The sequence below is a fragment of the Benincasa hispida genome, chromosome 7 (genome assembly GCF_027475165.1).
Source record: "Benincasa hispida cultivar pf3 chromosome 7, pf3_genome.v1.1, whole genome shotgun sequence".
In the NCBI taxonomy this organism is placed as follows: Eukaryota; Viridiplantae; Streptophyta; class Magnoliopsida; order Cucurbitales; family Cucurbitaceae; genus Benincasa; species Benincasa hispida.
Window position 1 is genome coordinate 48,442,417 of NC_143484.1, and position 22,550 is coordinate 48,464,966.

The 22,550-nt window shown below is 36.4% G+C and overlaps 1 protein-coding gene across 2 annotated transcripts; it reads left to right on the top strand.

The window, feature by feature from the left end:
* Positions 1 to 7,774: 7,774 nt before the first annotated feature.
* Positions 7,775 to 19,941, top strand: ABCG7 (ABC-2 type transporter family protein). Of its 2 annotated transcripts, none has more exons than XM_039036210.2 (12): positions 7,775 to 8,306; positions 8,695 to 8,888; positions 9,001 to 9,151; positions 9,544 to 9,676; positions 10,089 to 10,290; positions 10,784 to 11,054; positions 11,376 to 11,507; positions 16,994 to 17,214; positions 17,863 to 18,075; positions 18,177 to 18,261; positions 19,039 to 19,564; positions 19,637 to 19,941. In XM_039036210.2, the coding sequence occupies exons 1-12, from the start codon at positions 8,022 to 8,024 to the stop codon at positions 19,645 to 19,647; spliced, it is 2,424 nt and encodes an 807-aa protein (XP_038892138.1). In that variant the 5' UTR covers positions 7,775 to 8,021; the 3' UTR covers positions 19,648 to 19,941. The 2 variants fall into 2 exon arrangements, with proteins under 2 accessions (XP_038892138.1, XP_038892139.1); XM_039036211.2 differs by having other exon boundaries at positions 7,844 to 8,306; positions 8,658 to 8,888.
* Positions 19,942 to 22,550: the final 2,609 nt, after the last annotated feature.

Consider the following 22,550-nt stretch of genomic DNA (forward strand, 5'->3'; position numbering starts at 1 on the left):
TTAGTCAAATTACAGAATTTCACATGTTAACAACAAGTTAGTAAAATTACAAAAATTCACATGTTATATTACAGAAATCCATATGTATCTACAACACTGAGATTTTATATACATAAAAAATATGGAGTGTTTGCCCACAACTGACATACTAACTGCATCCTATAGTCAGACATTTTTTCTGAGTGGATAGGAAGGATCACCACCAATCACTGGATGCTCTAAAACTTTTATTGCAAATATGCCACAATCAAGGGACCCGTGTTGTATGTTCGTAGTCGTAGGTCGGGATATTTTCCAATAGGATATATTTAGGTCCGACTTTGAACGTTTCAAATAACAGTAATGAAGAAGTGATGGTAGGGTGAGAGTCAATGGCTCTAGCTAAGACTTCAACTTCTTCTTTGACATCATGGACGGGAGTGAATCGAGCACGAACAACCAGCCTCTATTGATGTCTATTTTAATCACCATGCAATATTCACCGATGTTTGTTGTCGTATTCACAAAATCCATATCCGCCCACCTCACGTCAAATTTACCCATTCCTTATGATGTTTCTTCCTTCTATACTATGGCAATATGCAGTATTGACTTGTCCTTCATCTGTTCATATATCACATTTAGAGTATTAAGATGACTTTACACAACAAATTCAACGTTAACAAATTGTAATAAATAACCAACATAGTTCTATTCACAAGTGCAATAAATGATTACCATTATTCGAATTGACAATATGGTAAACTTGCTCATGCATATGTCCGATCGGCTATAGGATTTATCTTTTATAACCCGAAACAAAGTATTGATTCTGCATCCAGAATAAGGTATAAATTAGAAGAGAGGATTTCATTGTATGTAATTGTAAAAAAAGACAAGGATTGCAAACTTACGTCGCACTCAACACATGAACTCAGTTTAGTCAATTCCTGAAAAAAAGCCTTGGATAATTGCCAAAATGCATTTTTCCGAACCTCGTGGTATGTATTTTTATCGACAGTCCAATTCATCATTTCTGTAAAGACAGTAGGTGGAACTTCATGCTAAGTTGTATTGGACAATTTCTCTAATGAGTGTCATAGTTACTCCAGGGAAAGGATACTTAATCATTAGTCTGTCCAAAGAAAGTTGTACTTTAGTTTCCTTCTGTTTCGTTGTTTTCTTCTTTGGTGGGGTCGAATGTGTATTTGTTAACACTCTTTCTTTTATGAGTGGTTTTTCGAGTTTCAACAATAACCTACATAATATAACAGAATGGTGAGCATGTCGAATAACAAATATAAGCAAGGAGATTTTCCAATCACAAAAGGATCATACCAATGAATTTTCATGTATGGTGTCATAGTGTGCAATAGACGGTGGCTCTAGCAGACATTCTATCTAAAAAAGTAGACGTTCAATTTCCTTTCTACTCGTATCAAGATCTAAAGGTGGAAGGATAGTGGGTAAGGCAACAATATCTCGCTCTGGAGGTGGAAGTAAGGTAGGTGAGGTAAAGGTATTAGGGTTTATAAGTGAAACAGGGTAGGTGAGGTGGTGGTATCAGAATCTAGATGTAGATACAAGGTGGATGAGGTTGTGGTATCAGGCTCTGTGGGTGGGAAAGGAATAGATAAGGCTCTGGCATCAGGCTTTACGAGTGGAAGAACAATAAGTAAGGTGGTGGTATCGAGATCCTGAAGTGGAAGTGAAGTATGTGAAGTGGTGGTATCTGAAGGAAAATGTGAGGTAGGTGACCGAGGTAGAGATGGAATAGGTGAACGAAGTAGATGTGGGATGGGTGATCGGGGTAGAGATGGGATGGGTGATCAAGATAGAGGTGGGATGGGTGACCTAGTGGCACCGTGGGCTGTATGTGGAGTGGGTGACCTCTTCGCCTCAAACACCATGGAATCCTTCATAGATTGAACAGAGACATAATGACTGACAGTTGTGCTTTCATGTCTCTTATGTCTCCCTCAAAGTTCGATACATGGCCGTCGAACCTTGATATTGAACTGTCAATACTCCGCAAGTACAAATATACAAAAGGATCAACATTGGCTCCCTCCTATGGCCTGATGTTTCAGGCTTAGGACGTTCCTCCTTCATAGATGCGATATGTGAATCATTGGAATGTTCATCAGAAGAGTTCAACTCGTCCTTTTCACATACGTGGACCACCAGTACATCGTGAAATATATCCTCACTGGGGGTGTAAGTGGACCCGTGGATGTTTATGTCATCCTCAAATTTATTGTCCCTCTCTCCACGTTGAGCATCTTTATGCTCATCACCATCCCCACTTTCTGAACTATCTTCCCCATCCGAACTATTGCCACTTTCTGAACTAACTAAGATTTCCGACGCCATTTTCTGAACTACCTGAGCTCTCTAAACTCTCAGCGTTGGAATGTACTTGTCTTACGACTAGTCTCTCCACTAGGGTGTCCTAAAACTCCATCTCAGTATCAGACATGACAAAACTCTCTTTGACTTTTGTCTGCGTTAACAACCCAACCCAGTAAGATGGTTAGTGTTAATTTAAAGCTAGCGTACACTTATATTTTGAGACTAAAAAATGTCTCTCTGTAATACTTTGAATGATACCGAGTGGGAGCATAACCATCGTAATATACGAGGCACACCTACCTTGCTCTTTTGAGTGGCAATGTTTCCTGCTACCGGTGATAGGATATCATACGTCCATACCTAAATATGAAACAACATGTATTCATAACTATGTTAATGTTAAACCAATGATAAGCTTATGTTAAAGAACATCTACCTATAATGTTTGGGGAAATCTATGCAGAGAGTACTTCATAACATAATTTTTATTTACTTTCACCTTCTCCTTGTATAGACCAACCTTATCATTCATTGCAGTCTTGATGGCTTCGAGTGTCCTCTCCCAAATAATTGTACTCCAATCTAGACTGTTGTAATAATCTATGTCCTCAACATCCTCAAATAGTCTACAATCGTCTGCATTTTTCTGCTTGTTCTTTTTTATCATTGCAACCTCCGTGTAGTACATTAAGGTAATCTTAATAGCATCATCATTGTTTTCGAACTCCAACCTTTTGTATTCTTCTTCTAGAAAATTGATGTGGAATGAGTCCAAAGTCGACTAGTTACCAAAGTGCTTCGTTGCAAGTTCTTTTAAGGACTCCTCACTCTGAACAACTTGTGTAGGAAACTACCATAAATCAGTAATCAACAAAAAACCATCTTCGAAAACGTGACGACCTTTCCTCTAATGGAGAATCTGATCGAGTCGACTTTCTTCTTCTTCACTTCCCTCAACAGCATATGGTGGACAAGTGGGCTCTCGCAAATATTGCTCTCGCCGATTATGCTATTACGAATCTTGCTATCAACAATCTCGCTCACCTTAACTGGACCATATACCTCAACACCCTCCACCTTATCCGAATGCCATAGAACACAACTCGTCTTCGTCCTTAATGCCACATAACACATCAAAACCCAAAAAAACAAGAACCATAAACGACCGATTACTAAACCCCAAAACCCATAAAAACGACCGACCGATTCTAACACAAAACCTAAACAAACACGACATGCACGACAAAGATTAAATTCACTTAATTAAGAGCTTCGATTATTGGCAACAGATGGACAGTTTTACTAGGAATGTTTGATTGATTTCAAATGCAATGAGAATGATTGACACAAGAATAATGTTACATTTGAAGAAATTTCAATAAAGCGTATGGAAGACAAAATGGGAGGGCAATTGTAATTTGATATGGCTATGATGTCAGCAGGTGGCCATTTGACATTTTTTTTTTTTTAAAAAAAGAGGTCATTTGGCATTTTGGGCCCAAATATTTTGTCATTCACCCAAATTTCCCTTTCCTTTAAGTTTTCAAGGTTCCTCCAACTTCTAAAATTTAATTTAACAAATTAGATATAAAATTAAATTTTACGCCTAATTGGATTATAAATTTTCAATATTGTATCTAGTAGGTTTGTAGGTTTTTAAAAAAATTTCATCATGTCAATAATCTATTATATGTAAACAAAATTCATAGATCTTTTAGTAATCAATTCGAACGTTAAGGCATGTTTGATAATATTCCCATTTCTTGTTTGTTTTCTCATTTTTTAAGAAAAATACTTGTTTGATAACTATTCTCATTTCTCGTTTCTAAATTTTACGAAACATTCCTTAATGGGCCAAATTTGAGGAACTCCAAAAAGTAGTTTCCCCTTGCTCTGTTTCTTGTTTATATATAATATTTCAAAATTGATTAAAAATTGCAATTGATAGGGTTGGCATAGACACGCGAATCAAGTTAAAAAATATTGTAGATTTTCAAATTATTGACAAAAATGGGGTACATGGGAAAGAATTTTTAAAAAATAGGTGGGAATGGAAATATTGACAAAAATATAGTAGTTTTGGTATGAAGGGAAATCGTGTATGGGGTACATGATTAGCATTTAATCCAGTTAGCACCACGTTAGCTCAGTTGGTGGACCGGTTGAAGAGGGACTCGTGGATCGGGTCCACGATTTTTTTTTCTTTTTTTAAAAAAATCAATTGAAGTGTTTTTTTCTTTCTAATTTTTAACTAGCAAATTTCTTCATTATTAAACTTAATTGTATATTTAATATGCAATGAAAACATAATTATTCTGCACTTATATTAAAAAAAAAAATGTCATGATACTAAAGAAGATTTACAATTAGTTATTTAATTTGAAAATAGAAGTTTACATAAATTTAAAGACGACCCCTTGGCCCTTGCCCTACATGGGGGTTGTCTTTATGTGCATATAAATTAGCTTCACCCTATTGTCGTTGTCATCTACGACGAATACGTCTTCGATCAGTATCAGCAACATTAAGTCGTCTTGTTTGTTGAATAATACTTTCTATGTTGACCAATATTTGGTGACACATTGAACCCAATAACACTGGTAAATTGTGTTGTACTGAATATTGTTGTACATCTCCGATAAAATTATTTTGTACAACGAAAAAGCTCACGGATGGAGGAAGAAGGATTTGGATGGTTTTCGGATGGAGGAAGAAAAGGCGCCACGGTTTAATGGAGAACGAAGTCATGTACCCAGTACACGATTACCTCAGTCAATGTTGCATAACTATCACATTGGCAATCTGCGCGTGCCAGATCACAGACACTCGTGTACCAAGTACATGATTTAAATCTAATCGTGTACCGGGTACACGCTTAAAAAACCTATTTTTGTCAATCTTTTCAATCCTACCCTATTTTTGTTAATATATACTAAAATAACATTTAAAAAAAAAAATCTAAATTTTTTAACCTTAACTTGCAAAACCAAAATTTTCTCATGTTTATTTTAAAATTGAATTACCCTATTGATTCAATTTTAACTTCAACATTCCAAAATATATCCACACATTAAAGGCAACAATTTCAATTTTACTTGAAAAAATTAAAATGTCACTAGGTAGTGGATGAAAGTTGGCGGACGAGGTGATGGCCAGAGATGGTGACCAACAACAAAAAAGAGAGAGGAGTGAGAAAAAAGATATGAGTAATGAGAAATAAAAAATAGTTATAAAAAAAGTTTTTGTTTATATTTCTTTTTTTAAGGAAACAAGAAACAGAAATAGATATCAAACATATTCATGTTTATAATTTTCAAAAGATAGGAAACAAGAAATAAAGAAATAAGAAACATGAAAAAAAAAGGAAATGATATTCCTGTTTCTAAGTCTTAAAATATAAAAAACAAGAAATATGAAATATGAAACAAGAAACAAAAAATAGAAAACATGAAATGAGAACATTATCAAACGAATCCTAAAAAACTTATTAGATTCATTTTAAATTTTAGAAATTTAATGGATACAAAATTAAAAATTTATGAATTTATTTAATATGTTTAAAGTTCATAGATGAAAAAGTATGAACTTGTTTTTTTTTTTAAATATTATTATTATTTCTCGAAATGATAAAATCAACATGTAATGGTTATAGCGAAAAGAAGGTTTTTTTTTTTTTTTTTTTTTTAAAAAAAAAATAATTTTAATAACAAGAAACAAAAAGTAACAATAAAGCACAAAGAATGGCCCTTGTGATTTTGGTTTGGTTGAAGAGGTCTCTGTCCTTTGTATTGATTGTTTCCTCCCCTCTCACTCTTGGATGAGAGAGATCGATTGACATATGAATAACTATCTAGAATGAGTTAGTTTTTATAATCTTAAATTATTATAATTAGATTATAATAATTTATAATTTGAAAATTGGGATGTAAATTATTATTTTCGATTATTATAATATATGTTTGAAGTGTAAACTATTTTAGTTTGACAAAAAAAAAACATTGTAGCAAAAAATAAAAAAATAATATAAAATAATAAAATTTTGAAATAATATTGACTATAACTAATTGAGGGTTTTGAAAAAGTATTTATTAGAGCAAGAGATGGTTAGTTTTTACATCAACCACTCCCTAATATTCAAAGAAGATATGCTTACGTATTCATAACGTTTTCAATTCAACTGTGAAGAAGAAAAACTATAATTCATTTTGAAAAATACAACGTTCAACTTAATGGGTAAAAATTTATACTTTTCTTTAATTTTTTTATTCTTGAAATTTTGAAAATTGTGCCTATTTGATCTCTAGCATTTTAAAAGTATTTAATATATCTATAAATTTTCAATTGTGTGTCTGATAAATTTTTAAAGGTCTAATAAGTCATTGTCATTTTTTCTAAAAAAAGAAATTAATTGATAAGTTAAGTGTAAATTTGAAATTTATGTCTAATAAAACTTTAGAACTTTTAATTTTGTGCTTAGTATATCTACGGGGTTTTTGGCCCCGTAAACTCAACAATATTTTTTACTATTGATGTTCGAACATTTTGTCGATGAACTTCATCTATTTCTCTTATTAAATTGCAACGACTTAAATTTAGAGGAGGGCCAACCAATGTGGACATCATCGATTCTCTAACATCAATTGCATGGAGATCAAATTAGAGGTGTTTATGGGTTGGGTTGAAAGACTTTTTAGACCCAACTCAATTATTCGGATTGTAAATTTATTCAACCCAAATGACTTTTATTAAAAAATGAATCCAACCCAACAATAAAATTTTTGGATTGGGTTAATCGGATCATTTATTTAAAATTTTGTTAAAAAGAAGCCAAACGTAAATATGTAAAAATATAGTTTAATTATTTTCATATATTAAATTAAGATTAACAACTTAATTTCAATTTATATTGTGAATTTTCTTTTGAAAGTGCAAAAAGATTACTTTTAAAAGTTGTTGAAAAATAAATTATTCAAAAAAATTAAAATTAAATACCATTGAAATCAATATATGTATAAATAATTGTGTTATAAGTAAACATATATATATTAAAGTTAAAATAAATATGAGTTAGTTTGGGTTATATTAGGTAAACGCATGAATCAATCAAACCCATAAAATTTTCATTTATTTGAACTCAACCTAATCCAAATGAGTTGATAACCTAACCCAAATCACACTTGGGTTGAGTTGGTTGATTTTTTCGAATCATCAAATTATTTGAACACCTCTATATCGAACTTTTTTAAACAACGATGAAAATACATATCAATTATTAATAAGTCAGACACACTTTGACATCGAATTAATTTTAGAAAAATATTTGAGTGCATCCAGCTTTACTTATCTTCATTTCACCGAAATATCCAATGTAAAGTTTTCATGTAACAATTTTTTTTTTTAATTTTTTCTTTTAATATGGCATTTCCAAATATTACTTTTATTCGTGCTACGCAGGTAAGTTCGTAATTCTCGAAGACTTGAAAGCTTCCACTACTGCGCGAGTGAGCTTCTTACCAATACCCAATACACCCATCTTATCTTCTACGTTACACTCGTTGTCTCGTCTGTTACGAGAATCCGGCCAATTTCTTTCTCAACAGACGACGCCGCCATCGGAATCTCCTGTAGGTACGGGGACCTTCCGGTAGTCTCTTGCGCGGTGGCGCACTGCTCAACTCCGCCGGAGTGGAATGGTGAAATTTGACCGGAAAAGAGTGGGCCAGACGGTCAAGAGCCTTGGCGGGAACGGCGTTGGCCAAGTTTTGGTCGCCGTGGCGGCGGCTCTCCTCGTCCGTCTTTTCTCTGGACCCGAACCTGCTCTTCCGCCGGATTACGACATCGAGCTCGAGGACGGAGAGAAGGAAGATGGAGACATTGACTTCGGGGAAGAAGCTCCACCCTCCGGGAAAGTTACGCCGGTGAAAATCCGATGGTGCAATATCTCGTGCTCTCTCTCTGATAAATCCTCCAAATCAGTGAGTTTCTTCTTGTTTTCTTCATTCTTTAAAGTCGATTTCTGGTCTCATTGTCGTGTTTTGAGTTATCGAAAATGCTGTAGAATGTTTGGATAGTGAATAACTGACTTCATTTTGGAAATGAACTTGGCGTTTCCTTTAGTTTTCACCATTACGAGTTCAGTTTTGAGGGAAAGAAACTACCGGCATATGTTCTGATTTTCGATTTTTGTAAGTTGATTGGTTGATCTCTGTTTTTGTGGCATGCAAATGTTGAAGAACTTCATTGCTGCTTCGATTGGCTATTCAGTTCTCTTGTATGACTTGCATTTCGTGTAATTGAGCCAATAATATTCATGCTTTTAAAAGCAGAGCATGATGGATTACTGATTGAAGAACCTATTGGTAGGTGAGATGGCTGCTTAAGAATGTTAGCGGAGAAGCAAAACCAGGAAGATTATTGGCAATAATGGGGCCGTCAGGTTCAGGAAAAACAACGTTGCTCAATATTCTGGCTGGTCAGCTAGCGGCTTCACCATGGTTACATCTCTCAGGCATTATAGACTTCAATGGAAAAGCTGATTCAAATAAGAGAGCTTACAGGTACGTTTCCTTAAAACAAAAATTATTTTACACCATAATGTTGTCTCTCATTGTATCCTTGTATCCTTTTTCTCCCATAGACATCAAAACATCATTATTATCAATATTGTAGGTTGGCATATGTGAGACAGGAGGACCTCTTTTTCTCACAGCTAACTGTGCGAGAGACACTGAAGCTTGCTGCTGAACTTCAGCTTACTGAGATGTCTTCTGTAGAAGAGAGGGAAGAATATGTTAACAATCTGCTCTTGAAACTAGGTTTGGTAAGATTTGTATAAAATATTTGTTTTCCGAAGTGAGCTGAAATAAGATTTTCATACATTGTGGATGTATTATCTGTTTTAATTTAATCTAGCATAAAGGACTATGGCCAGTGCCATAGGTTCATAGCTGGCTCCTGGGTCTGATTTTCCACTCCATTCTTTGTAAGATCTTACCAAACAATGTACACAATCATTTTATAGGCTGAAATGCTTAAGAAGAGCTTCTTTGCTCATAATAGAATTATAAACTGGTTGTATAATATGGCAATTAGCCTCTTATCCAAAAAAATAATATGGCTCTTGGCCTCTTCTGAGTTACAGTGATGTGATGTGCTTCCCTTCATCTAAGCTTAAGCATGTTCATGCTAATTTCATATTCTTTTGTTTGAAAGGTAAACTGTGCTGAATCATGTGTTGGTGATGCAAGAGTTCGTGGGATCAGTGGGGGTGAAAAGAAACGCTTGTCCCTTGCATGTGAACTGATTGCCAGCCCATCTGTTATATTTGCAGATGAACCTACGACAGGTAAGCCTGGCCTCATTGTGAGAGTTCTCTTTTGACAATCAGTTGCTCTGTACTTTTGGCATCATCATCTATGTACATGTCTTAGCTTCAACATTTTATATGAGTGTGGCTTATAATACTATACCAATTTGTTGAAACTATAAAATCACACACAACTTCCCCAAAGTTTACAGACCCTTGTGCTGCAAAATCCTGTTTTCCTAACCAACCAGGGATTCATTTTTTCCCTCCAATTGCTACTATCTAATTCTTTGTAATCATTCAGTTTCTGGCTTATCAAAACTTTTCATTTTTGTTATTTGTTTAAAATGAATGATAAGGTTCACCACTCACTAGTGATTGTTGATCCAAACAGTGCTAACTATAAATGTAAAATGTCTCACAAATAAAATTATAAACATGGTGCTTCCAGGACTTGATGCATTCCAGGCTGAGAAAGTAGTGGAGACACTTCAACAACTTGCGAAGGATGGGCACACTGTAATCTGCTCCATACATCAACCAAGAGGTTCTGTGTACAGCAAATTTGATGATATCATATTGTTGACAGAGGGTGCTCTTGTCTATGCTGGTCCTGCTCACGAGGAACCTTTAGATTACTTCTCTAAATTTGGGTTGTGAGCTCTATCCATACCTTCAACAAATATGTTTTCGTTTGAGCATTTTCCTTGTTTACAGCATACACCTCATTTATCCTTCAGCATGTGTTTCATTTTTTTTTTGGACATTTTAGGCGCTTACCTCTTGATGAGTATTGATCATGGCTGATGATTTGTTTGTTGTCTACTATCAGGCTTTGCATTTCTAACTCAATTTTTCACGTACAAGGTTTTTAGTGCTTGTACATTATCTTTGTTCTGCATTTACTAACCAATGGTCCAATATGATATTTTATCTTGATAGCATTTTACATTTTTCTTCAAGTTCATTTTTCTTGTTTTATATTTTTTTGTAAACGAAAGAAATTGAATATATGTGTGCCTGTCGCTTCTGCCTTTTCTATGTTTACTTCAATCCTCTCTCTTTCTTAAAAATTATTTCAGTTACCTTATTTGGACTCTAGAATCCAGATATTGTCATTTAATAGTTCTCTGTTTGATTGAACAGGTATAATTGCCCGGACCATGTGAATCCCGCTGAGTTTCTGGCAGATCTTATATCAATTGACTATAGTTCTGCAGACAGCGTGTACTCCTCTCAGAAGAGAATCTGCAGTCTTGTTGAATCATTCTCACGATACTCTTCAACAATTTTGTATGCAAACCCAATTGAGAAAAGGCAGGTCTTGGCTGATAAAGAATTCAGGAAAAGTAAGCTTTTGAAGAAAGGAGGTTGGTGGAAGGAATTCTGCTTGCTCCTCAAGCGTGCATGGATGCAGGTTTCTAAATTGGCTCATTCAGTCGAAAAATGTAGATAGAAGCTATAAGAGGGTGAAAAAGAAAACCTATGCTATGCAGTTTCTGATATTCTAACAATGATCTGATAAATTTATTTGGATAAAACATTCAATTTCATGTGCTATTTCTTCTTATTCTTAAATTGAAGTTGTCTAGTCCCCATCTCCAGTTGTTTGGCAAATCACATACATTAAGGAGAGTATCTATGGGTCACAAGTGGTCTGCTGGACGTGTTAATCTGTTGTGTGTATGGTAATTCTGTTAGTTATTTTACTTGATTGAAGCTTTTAATGAATTACCAGGCTTCTCGGGATGGACCAACAAATAAGGTTCGAGCACGAATGTCCATTGCATCAGCTATTATATTTGGTTCAGTCTTTTGGAGAATGGGAAGATCTCAAACATCAATCCAGGATAGGATGGGTTTGCTTCAGGTATAATATATCGTTGTACATTTGGAATCATTCAAGCATTGTGGTTACATTGCTTTGTTGTATTAATATGATATTCTGATGATGCTTTTTGTACCGCAATAACAAACCAATATTGTGTTGCAATTATCATTGAAGAAGATCCCTCACTCCCACCCTTAGTTGCTGGAATTGAGAATAATTCCTAGGAAGCATAACATATACAAGTTTCTGATAGGCCTCGGTTCACTAAGGTGTATGTACATAATCGTGTGAGAGGTAAGGGAGAGCAAGGTATGTAATACGTATGAGAGAATTGAGGGATTGTGTGGGGCCCAAGGGAATATTGTTAGTTAGGGGCCTCAGGGAGGAGTATGTATTCTATTGTGATTGACGGAGAAATCATCTTAAGTATTCTCTTGGTTGTAATAGCTCCCTCTGAGAGACTTGAGAGAGAATAGGGGAGCTCTCAAATTCTCCCTCTGTGTTGATAAATAAATTGGTTTGGCTGAAGCCTATCAATTTGATATCAGAGCAGTAAGACTTGGGTATGGTGGGAAAAATGGAAGGGTAGTAACCGTGGAAAAGAAGTTGAGTGAGATGGGTGAAAAGCAATCGTCGTTGGAAAAGCAAGGTGGAGGTTGGATTCAAGGAGTCAAACGAGAAGTTTGAAGTGATGAATGGGAAAATGAGTTTGATTTTATCACGCCTGGACGTGTTATTGGCGGAGCAGGGAACGACATCATCGGAGAGGACAATATCGGACAAAGGGAAAAAACCAGTTGATTCATCATTGACGGGTTCGAAAGTAGAAGGAGAAGCAAAAAACGGGATTCACGCACCTGGCAGCAAAGAAGTTCCTTTGTTCGCATGAGGCTGAAGAAACTGGAGGTATCGATTTTCAAAGGGGAGGAGAGCGAGAACCCCAATGGGTGGTTGCACTGCGTGGAACATTACTTTGTGGTGAATAGTTTATCAGAGAAAGATAAATTGGATGCAACGGTCCTGTGTTTGGAAGGAGAAGCCTTGGATTGGTATCAATGGAAAGATGATTGGCGATCGGTGGGAAGTTGGTCACGGTTTCATGAGTTGCTGTTGGATCGGTTTCGACCGGCAAACGAAGCTGATCGATATGCACGTCTGATGAAACTTTAGCAAGAGACGACGGTGAGAGCACACCGTCGACAGTTTGAACGATACTCTGTTGGGTTGAAGGAGTTGGGGGAACAAGCCCTAAAATGTAAGTTTATGTGTGGGTTGAAAGAAGAAATCCAAAGTGAGATGAGAAGGATGAAACCAACGGGCCTAAAAGCAAAAATGATAATGGCCCAATTGATTGAGGAAGATAAACTATTCCAAGCAAAGAGGTTTAAGCAGGCCAGCTCGGGGAATGGGCCAAGTTCGATTCGAACCCAATAGCTAGTGGGTCGGGTTCCAGTGGAAGCGGGTCGAACGGTGGTGGAACGAGTGCCCGGTCTTTTTCATTTAGCCCTAATAGAAATTCTACGGCTTCGTCAACCACAATTATGTCGATCCACGACTCAACAACGAAGAGTGGGGAATACTCTTCCCTACCGATGGTTGATAGAGGAAGAGATGAGAGCAAAAAAAGAAAAGGGCATTTGCTTTAAATGCGATGGTAAATTTAGCTTTGGTCACCGGTGCAAGAAAAGAGAGTTGCACTTCATGTTTGTGCAGGATGGGGAAAATATAACGCTGGACGATGAGGCCGGAGAGGTAGCGCCGATAACTTCGGTGTGGAAGGATAGGTAGAGCGAGACAGCGCAACAACGGAGATGGCCAATCTATCCCTCAACTCAATGGTTGGGTTACACTCACCTGAGACCATGAAGGTGAAAGGAAGCATTTGTGGACGTGAGGTGGTAGTTCTAATCGACGGAGGAGCGACTCACAATTTTATTGATGAGGAATTGATATCAGAATTACAGTTGTCCATATCACAAACCGGAGAATATGGAGTTATCTTGGGAACGGGTGGATATCTCCGGGCGGCGGGAATTTGCAAAAGTGTGTTCCTCACTATTTCTGATTTATCCATAATTCATGATTTCCTTCCTTTTCCATTAGGGAGCGCATATTCTTGGGGGTGACTTGGTTGGAGACGTTGGGCAAAATCGAAATGGATTATCGTTTGTCAATTATGGAGTTTCAGGTGGGGAAATGGATGGTCCAGCTCCACGGAGACCGTAGTTTGGTGAAATCCCCAATTTCATTGGAATGGATGATGAAGATGCTTGGAAAAGAAGACCAAGGGATGTTTGTGGAACTCGGTGTTTTGGATACGGGGGTCAAGGATGATGGCAAGGTTGAATTCCATAAGAATGTGCAACAGATTCCTGAAGCTATCCGAGCAGTTCTTCAGCAATTTGAAAAGGTGTTTATGACACCAATCACTTTACCATCCAAAAGGCATCATGATCATGCGATTGGATTGGAGCCCGGAATAGGACCTATCAACGTTTGACCATATCAATATCCACAATTTCAGAAGGACGAGATTGAAAAGATGGTTCGTGAGATGCTAATGGCTGGAATTATTCAGCCTAGTAGAAGCCCTTTCTCTAGCCTGGTTTTTTTGGTCAAGAAGAAAGATGGCAATTGGCGGTTTTGTGTGGACTATTGAGCCCTTAATCGAGCGACCATACCAGACAAGTTTCCCATTCCGGTGATTGATGAGTTGTTGGATGAGCCGTTTGGTGCCACTATTTTCTCAAAGATAGATTGGAAGTCTGGTTACCATCAAATTCGGGTACGAAAGTTCGACATCCATAAGACTGGGACTCATGAGGGACACTACGAATTTTTAGTGATGCCATTTGAGCTACGAAATGCTCCTTCGACATTCTAGGCAGCCATGAACGACATTCTGAGACCTTGTTTGAGAAAATTCGTGTTGGTCTTCTTTGACGACATCCTCATTTATAGTTGTTCGATGGAGGACCATGTAGAGCACCTGACGATTGTTTTAGACATACTGAAGGACAATAACTTTGTAGCCAATTAGAAGAAATGTCAGTTCGCAGTGACTTGTGTGGAGTATTTGGGTCGTGATTGCGGCTGACCCATCCAAGATTGAAGCGATGCAGAAGTGGCCAAAACCCAAAAATATTAGCGAGTTGATGGGCTTCCTTGGTCTGCCGGGATATTACCGGAAGTTTGTGGCTAATTATGGGTCGATCGCCTTACCTCTCATGCAATTGTTAAAAAAAGGTAATTTTGGGTGGAACCCAGATGCTAAGGAAGCTGTTCACCGTTTCAAAACGGCTATGACATCGTTACCTGTCCTGGGGCTACCGAACTTCAATTAACCGTTTGAGATCGAATCGGATGCCTCTAGGGTTGGCATTGGGGCTGTTTTGATGCAGAATCGCAGACCATTGGCATATTTTAGCCAGGCGTTACCTCCAACACATCGCTTTATGGCTCTGTATGAGCGGGAGCTGATGGCCATTGTATTGGCAATACAAAAGTGGCGCCCTTATCTGTTGAGCAGGCAATTTAGGGTAAGAACGGATCAGAGGAGTCTAAAATTTTTGTTGGATCAGAGGGTGATTGCAGGGAAATATCAAAGATGGATTGCAAAGCTCTTGGGATACGATTTTAGCATTGAATATAAACGTGGCTCTGAGAATTCAGCAGCGGATGCTTTATCGAGATTAATTCCGGCATTGGAGTTTGGTTTGTTGAGTGTGGTGGAGGGATTAAACACGTCCATCTTTGTTGATCAGGTGTGTGCGGACCCTACACTCAATGCCATCAGATAGTCATTGATACTTGGACAAAAAGCGCCTTGTGGGTGTTCTTTGCAAGATGATTTACCGTACTATCAAGGCCACTTGGTTAATCCGGATACCTCCCCCACCACTCCTTTCTTACTGAGGAAATTCCACAATAGCCCGGTAGGGGGTCACCAAGGGGCTCTAAAGACTTACCAACGGTTAGCATGTGAAGTGTTTTGGAAGGGAATGAAAGCGAGAGTGTGCAGTTTTGTTGCTGAATGTGCTGTCTGCCAACAAGCAAAATATCCGACTTTGGCGCCGATTGGGCTTTTGCAAGCCTTACGCATTCTGGATAGGGTCTAGAGGATATAAGCATGGATTTCATTGAAGGATTGCCTAAATTCGAAGGGTACGCCACTATCTTGGTCGTAGTTGACTGACTATCCAAGTATGCCCTCTTTATTCTCTTAAAGCATCCTTTCTCAACACACTCCGTAGCTGCTATTTTTGTTTGGGAAGTGGTTCGATTGCATGGATATCCTTAGAGTATAGTTTCAGATAGAGATAAGGTTTTCACGAGTTTGTTTTGGGAGGAACTATTCCGATCCTTAGGGATGCAATTGCGGCATAGTACAGCCTATCATCCCCAAACAGATGGGCAATCCGAAGTGGTTAATCGAGGTATTGAATCTTATCTTCGCTGTTTTGTAATGGGGAAGCTGAAGCAGTGGGCTAAATGGATTCCGTGGGCTAAATTCAGTAACAACACGTCCTTTCATACGACTACATGCTTGACCCCATTTGAAGTGTTGTATGGATATCCTCCACAACCTATACTTCGTTATGAGAAGGGCTTTAGTGTTGTTGGTTAGGTCGAGGTGCAGTTGCGTGACCGAGATGAGATGTTAGCTACTTTAAAAGAATCATTGAACAAGGCGCAACAAAGAATGACCAAGGCAGCCAATGAGAAGCGACGAGAAGTGGAGTTTGCTGCAGGGGAATGGGCCTATTTAAAGTTAAAGCCCTATTGGCAATTGTCCTTAGCTTGATATAAGCATCCGAAATTGGCCCCACGGTTCATAGGGCCTTTTCAAATCACAGAATGAGTGGGTGAAGTGGCGTATCAACTGAATTTATTGGTGGGTACGGGCTTACATCCAGTATTCCATGTTTCCTTGTTGCACAAGGCTGCGGGTCATAATCTGCCCGTCTTTCCCATTCCCAAAGATTTGGCACCAGACTTGACTTATATGCTCCAGCCAGCGGAGGTATTAGGGACGTGCGATTCACCCACTGATCAGGGAGCGTTGGAGGTGTTGAACCATTGGGAAAATGGCTTGGCGGTGGATGCCACTTGGGAGTTAGCATCGGTAATTACAGAACGGTTTCCTGAATTCCACCTTGAGGACAAGGTGGCTCTTTGGGGGGCGGGTAATGATAGGCCTCGGGTCACTAAGGCGTATGTACATAAGCGTGTGAGAGGTAAGGGAGAGCAAGGTATGTAATATGTGTGAGAGAATTGAGGGATTGTGTGGGGCCCAAGGGAATATTGTTAGTTAGGGGCCTGAGGGAGGAGTATGTATTCTCTTGGGATTGGAGGAGAAATCATCTTCAGTATTCTCTTGGTTGTAATAGCTCTCTGTGAGAGACTTGGGAGAGAATAGGGGAGATCTCGAATTCTTCCTCTGTGTTGATAAATAAATTGATTTGGCTGAAGCCTATCAGTTTCTCAATCCAATTTGTGGCTAATATGGATACGTTTCACTTCAGGTTGCAGCAATCAACACTGCAATGGCTGCTCTCACCAAGACTGTGGGTGTTTTTCCGAAGGAACGTGCAATTGTTGACAGGGAGCGTGCAAAGGGATCTTATACATTAGGCCCATATTTGCTTTCTAAATTGTTGGCCGAGATTCCAATTGGAGCTGCTTTTCCACTGGTATTTGGGGCTATTTTGTACCCCATGGCTCGTCTTCACCCAACTGCATCAAGGTCAGGGTTTGGTGATTCCGTAATTTGCTGTCAAAATCAAGCACTCGATGCCACAAATAATATTAATTAAAAAATAACTTGCAGGGGACTGGGGTTATATATTTCATTCATTTATCGCTATTTTGGTGGGATTCTTTGTTAGAAGGTTTGGGTTTAAGTGGGACGCATGTTATAGGAGTTGTATTTGCAATGTTTTACTATATCAATGGAAAATGTTTAGGCCCCGTTTGGCATTTAGTTTTTGGTTTTTTGTTTTTGAAAAATAAGCCTATAGACATTACTTTTATCTCTAAATTTCTTCCTTTGTATATATTTTTTTAACAATGGTTTAGAAAACCAAGCCAAATTTTGAAAACTAAAAAAAGTAGATTTTCAAAACTTGTTTTTGTTTTTGGAATCTAACTAAGAAGTCAACCATTATATTGAGGAAATTGGCTTAATTTTCAAAAACCAAAAACAAAATGGTTACCAAATGGGACTTTAATATTTCGAAATGACAAAGTAGTCTTGGTCCATAAGTTCTTTAATTTATCTAATCTCTAAAAAATTTGCCTTTTTGAATTTCATCCTCCAAGGAACGGTTGTTTAATAAGGCAAAATTAACTTAACTCTTTCTGATGGTTGGGTTTGTAATTTTTCTACTTCTAGATTTGGGAAGTTCTGCAGTATTGTCACGGTTGAATCTTTTGCTGCATCTGCTATGGGGCTCACCGTAGGAGCTATGGTTCCTAGCACAGAAGCAGCAATGGCAGTGGGACCCTCACTCATGACAGTTTTTATTGTATTTGGTGGCTATTATGTCAATGCAGACAACACGCCGATCATCTTTCGTTGGATTCCTAGTGTTTCTCTTATAAGATGGTATGTGTATCAGATCGATTAAAAGACTTCGGGTTTCGTGTTAAATTTAAATATTCTCTCTTCATTGATTCTTGTGACTCGAGTGACATTCCATCTTTCAGGGCCTTTCAAGGGCTTTGCATCAATGAGTTTAAAGGACTTCAATTTGATTGTCAGCATTCGTTCGATATTCAAACGGGAGAACAGGTAAGCGAGAGTATGAACTTTATTATTTTAACTTGAGTATGGAATCTTCATTATTGTGTAAGATACTGAAATGATTGAGCATGGTACAAGTCATTGAAAACTGTGGTACACTTTGTGCATGCTTGCATAAGTCCACAGGAACCAGATTATTTATGGCTCTATTTGTTTGTATAGGGTAAAATTACAAGTTTAGTCCTTGAACTTTGAAGTTTGTGTCTTATTAATTCTTGAACTATCAAAGCTGTCTAATAGGTCTCTAAATTTTCAATTTTATATTTAATAGGTTTCCAAACTTTTATCTTTGTGTTTGATAAATTCCTGACAAATTCAGAATTTTTAAAAATTAATTGGTCTATCGGATTTAAATTTTATTTTTATCTCTAATGACGGCCTAAACTTTCAATTGTGTCTAGTAGATCTATGTTTTTTTTTCCAATAAAATAAAATAAAATAAAATGTTCAAGGGGTTAAACTTGTAATTTAACCTTTGTATAACTAGTGGGATAATATTCCTTAGCTCCTCCTTGTGGTGAACCTCTAGCTTGTAGAATTCTTTGATTCAGTTTGAAACTATAAATTGGCAAGTTATAACTTATTTCGTCGACTTTCTCGTGGCTTATTTTTATTGGGGTGTGAGTTTATCCGAGAAATAGCACATTCCTATTGAGAGGAAAATTGAGCCTCTCCAAAGATATCTTTACATAATTGGTTAACCTTTCAGCATTTAAGACAAGATATGTTTCCATCCTAATAACTTTGCTTTTCTCTGATATGCAGGCACTCGAACGACTCTCTTTTGGTCGAAGCCGTATTAGGGATACATTGATAGCTCAGAGTAGGATACTGTTGTTCTGGTATTATACCACCTACCTTCTCCTAGAAAAAAACAAGCCCAAGTACCAGGAGCTTGAGCCACCGCCTCCCGACGAAATACAGCCCAATCTACTAATCGAAACCTTTGACAATGACAACTTGCACAAAACCCAACGCGAGGGAGATTTACCAATAGAAACCTTTGATAATGACTACTTGGACAAAACCCAACCTGAGGGAGATCTACAATTGGAAACCTTTGATAACGAAAACTTGGACAAAACCCAACCTGAGGGAGATCTACAATTGGAAACCTTTAATAACGAAAACTTGGACAAAACCCAACCTGAGGGAGATCTACAAATCAAATCCTTTGACAATGACAACATGGAGAAACCCCAACCTGAGGGACCTCTCGATCAAGTTGAATCGAAGGATGATGATATTGAAACACCCCAAATCTATCAAATTCGACCGTTTATTCTAGAAGGTTTGTAATTATTTAGGCATTACCTGTTATTGTTCTTAGATGTGCTGCTATTTATTAGTTCATCTCATACAGGTGCTAAGTAAGGAGATGTCATGGCAAATAAAGGAGGGCCTGTTGCCTTACTTAACCAAATAAGCTGTTCTAGTTGTAAAATGTGAAACAATGCAGTTATTTTGCATCAATGCATAATTGAGTCATGAATTTAATGTGTAATAGTAATTTTGATGAGGTTTACATTTTGGAGAAGATGAAGGATGATGACATGATGGTTGGACAGCATGGATGAAAATATGCATCATCATGGCATCTTGACTCCAAAGTTTAAACTAAACACTTTTTAACCCAATTAGCAGGTAAGTACCAAATTGCTTCTTTAATATGCTTAATTCCACTTTTCTTTTGTAAGTTTATAGTGGATTTTAAACCCTGTTTGATGTTTTTTCCTTCTTTTTTTTAAAGGATTGTTTTCTAATGAAACTTGAAATCTACAATTTTCTTTTTCTCAAAAAATATCCGAAGTACCCTATAGTATTCTTTTAAAAGGTTATAAGCAACTTTAGTTCATTAACTTGTAAAAAAAAAAGTGTCTGATTAAGTGTCTTTGACCTTTGACATTTTTGAAAGTTTACTTATTAGACACAAGTTTAAGTTTTAAAATTTATGTTTGGTAGAGTTAATTTTGAAAAATGTTGAAAAAGTTAAAGAATTTATTGGAGATTTTAAAGCTTAGAAACTTATTAGATACAAATATGAAAGTTTATAAACTAAATATGTAATTTATTTATTTTTTAATTATAATACATAGTACAGGGCTATTGTAAATTTATTTATTCCTAACCAACGTGAGGTTAAAATTTCTTTTTGTCCTTGCAAATTTAATTTTGACATTAGTTGCTTCTATAATGAACCCCTACATTTGGAGCTCATTTTCACTGCATTCCTTCCTCTTCGGTAAGAGTCATGTTCATTTTTCCTACAATTCTAACTTAACATGAACAGAAAAATCAGTTCGTCTTAATGGAATCTAGACTTTGTTGGTTTTCTTTTCAAATTAGAAGAAAATCAACATGTTTAGCTTGTTCTCAATTCTAAACTAAATTTTTTATTTGTCGTGAAATGTAGGTTAAGTATTTAGCTTGCTCATTAATGCTTACAATAATTACTTTGATACCCGACATTAACAAACTTAATCTTAATTTTTTTTTTGAAAAACAAGTTTTTTGGATATAAATTGGGGGTGAGAGAATTCGAACCACGAATATCTTGATCCTTAATACATATAGATGTCAGTCGAGTTAAGTTCTTGTTGGTCTTAATTGTTCTTTTATAATATATTCTGACATCCATAAAAATCTGAACTTACAAGATTACAATACAACTGAGAGTTAAATTGGTCATTGACTATAATAAAATATCAATTTCAAAATCAATCAGTATTTTGATGCTGCATATCTATTGGAATAAATATCCATATCAACAATTATTCTTTGTAAATTAAAAAATTGATATAAATTATTTAAGTAATAACTAAATTATTTTTACATCCAACTTGCTGTCTATTTTTATATTGAAATATATGATTTATAAACATTTATAAAAGATATCAAATATATCAATGTTACGATGAAAATGAGAATAACTCAACATATATTATTTTTTTGAAGTTAGAAGTTAAAATTTCTCAACTCCTATCAAATAAAATCACGTCATATTAATCCTAGGTATTATTATTATTATTAATTTTTTTTTTAAGGGATTCGTAGGTTTCTTATGCACTCAAGATTGCAAGGTAATAAACAGAAATATTCGGGAAAAGAAAAAACAGAACTATTTCTTCAATACTAAAGCTGTATTGTGATGGCACACGGCATTACCACATAGCCAAACCTGTAGTTATTAACTCAATAAAATGTACTAAGATGACTCTGTTTTTCTATATTTGAAAATAGCTATTATTATAATTTTTTTTAAAAAAAATCCAAGTCATCGCAAATATTTAGATCCCATAAGTCATATATCATATATTAAAGTCTCCTAAAACCAGTCATAAGATTGATTAACAATTTAATTTCCAAAAATCTACATATTATCTTCTTTACTTTCCTGCTAGCTTTATGACTCACTTAAAGATTTCTAATGTACTTCTCATTTTGTAGAAAGTCTCTTCTTTCATTGGATTCTGGTGATTTGGAAGTCTGAGAGAATTACTTGTGGAAAAAGACCTCAACTTATATGATCTGCTGCATCTTCATGATCTCACAACCAGTAAGCCTCAGTTCCTTTCCCTTCTGTCTACATCAAACAAAAATATCAGTACTCTAGATTTAAAATTATATCTAAAACAAAATACTTGTTTAAAAAAGGTCCGTTCGTTAACCATCTACTCTTTGGCTTTTGAAAAATATGTTTCTCTTCTCACAAAATTTATGGTTGTTTTAATCTCTGGGAAAACTTTTTTTTTTTTTTTTTTGGTTTTTAAATCGTCATTATAAATGTAGGTAATATAATGATGAAGCTTATAGGTGAAGATGGTTATCGGACGGAGTTTTAAGTTAATTATAAAATATGAAGTTGGAGAAACAAAGGTAGTGGAAGGTGAGGGAGCTCCCTTCAGTCCAAGACGTGACAGTCATGCTGAACTTGGCTCCTGCATCGTTGGTTCAAAAACACATCATTGTCTAAGCATTTATTTCAGTTGATGAGTTATTAAGCCAACGAGTCAGCAGCTAAGTAACAGCGAAGAAAATTGTCTTGGACTGGACTGAAGAGAGCTCCCTCTTTTTTCAAGACACTCAAAAAGATTTTTTGTTTAAAAAAAAGTTGAGTTTGTAAGGTTTTGAGAAACAGAAGGTTGCATTGCATGGTGAAGAATGGATGAGAAGTTGAGAGATTTATAAGGAAAAGAAGAAGAGGAAGGTGGGAAGTTAAGGTGGAAATGCAATGCATGAAAAGACAAAGGAAAGCAAAGGACAAGTTAGCTGATGTG

Bases quoted from the DNA above. Each gene is read 5' to 3' on its own strand.
- ABCG7 (XM_039036210.2), top strand. From the start codon at position 8,022: ATGGTGAAATTTGACCGGAAAAGAGTGGGCCAGACGGTCAAGAGCCTT. The intron at 10,291-10,783 runs GTTGTGAGCTCT...TTGATTGAACAG, and splicing joins GATTACTTCTCTAAATTTGG to GTATAATTGCCCGGACCATG. The intron at 11,508-16,993 runs GTATAATATATC...GTTTCACTTCAG, and splicing joins ATAGGATGGGTTTGCTTCAG to GTTGCAGCAATCAACACTGC.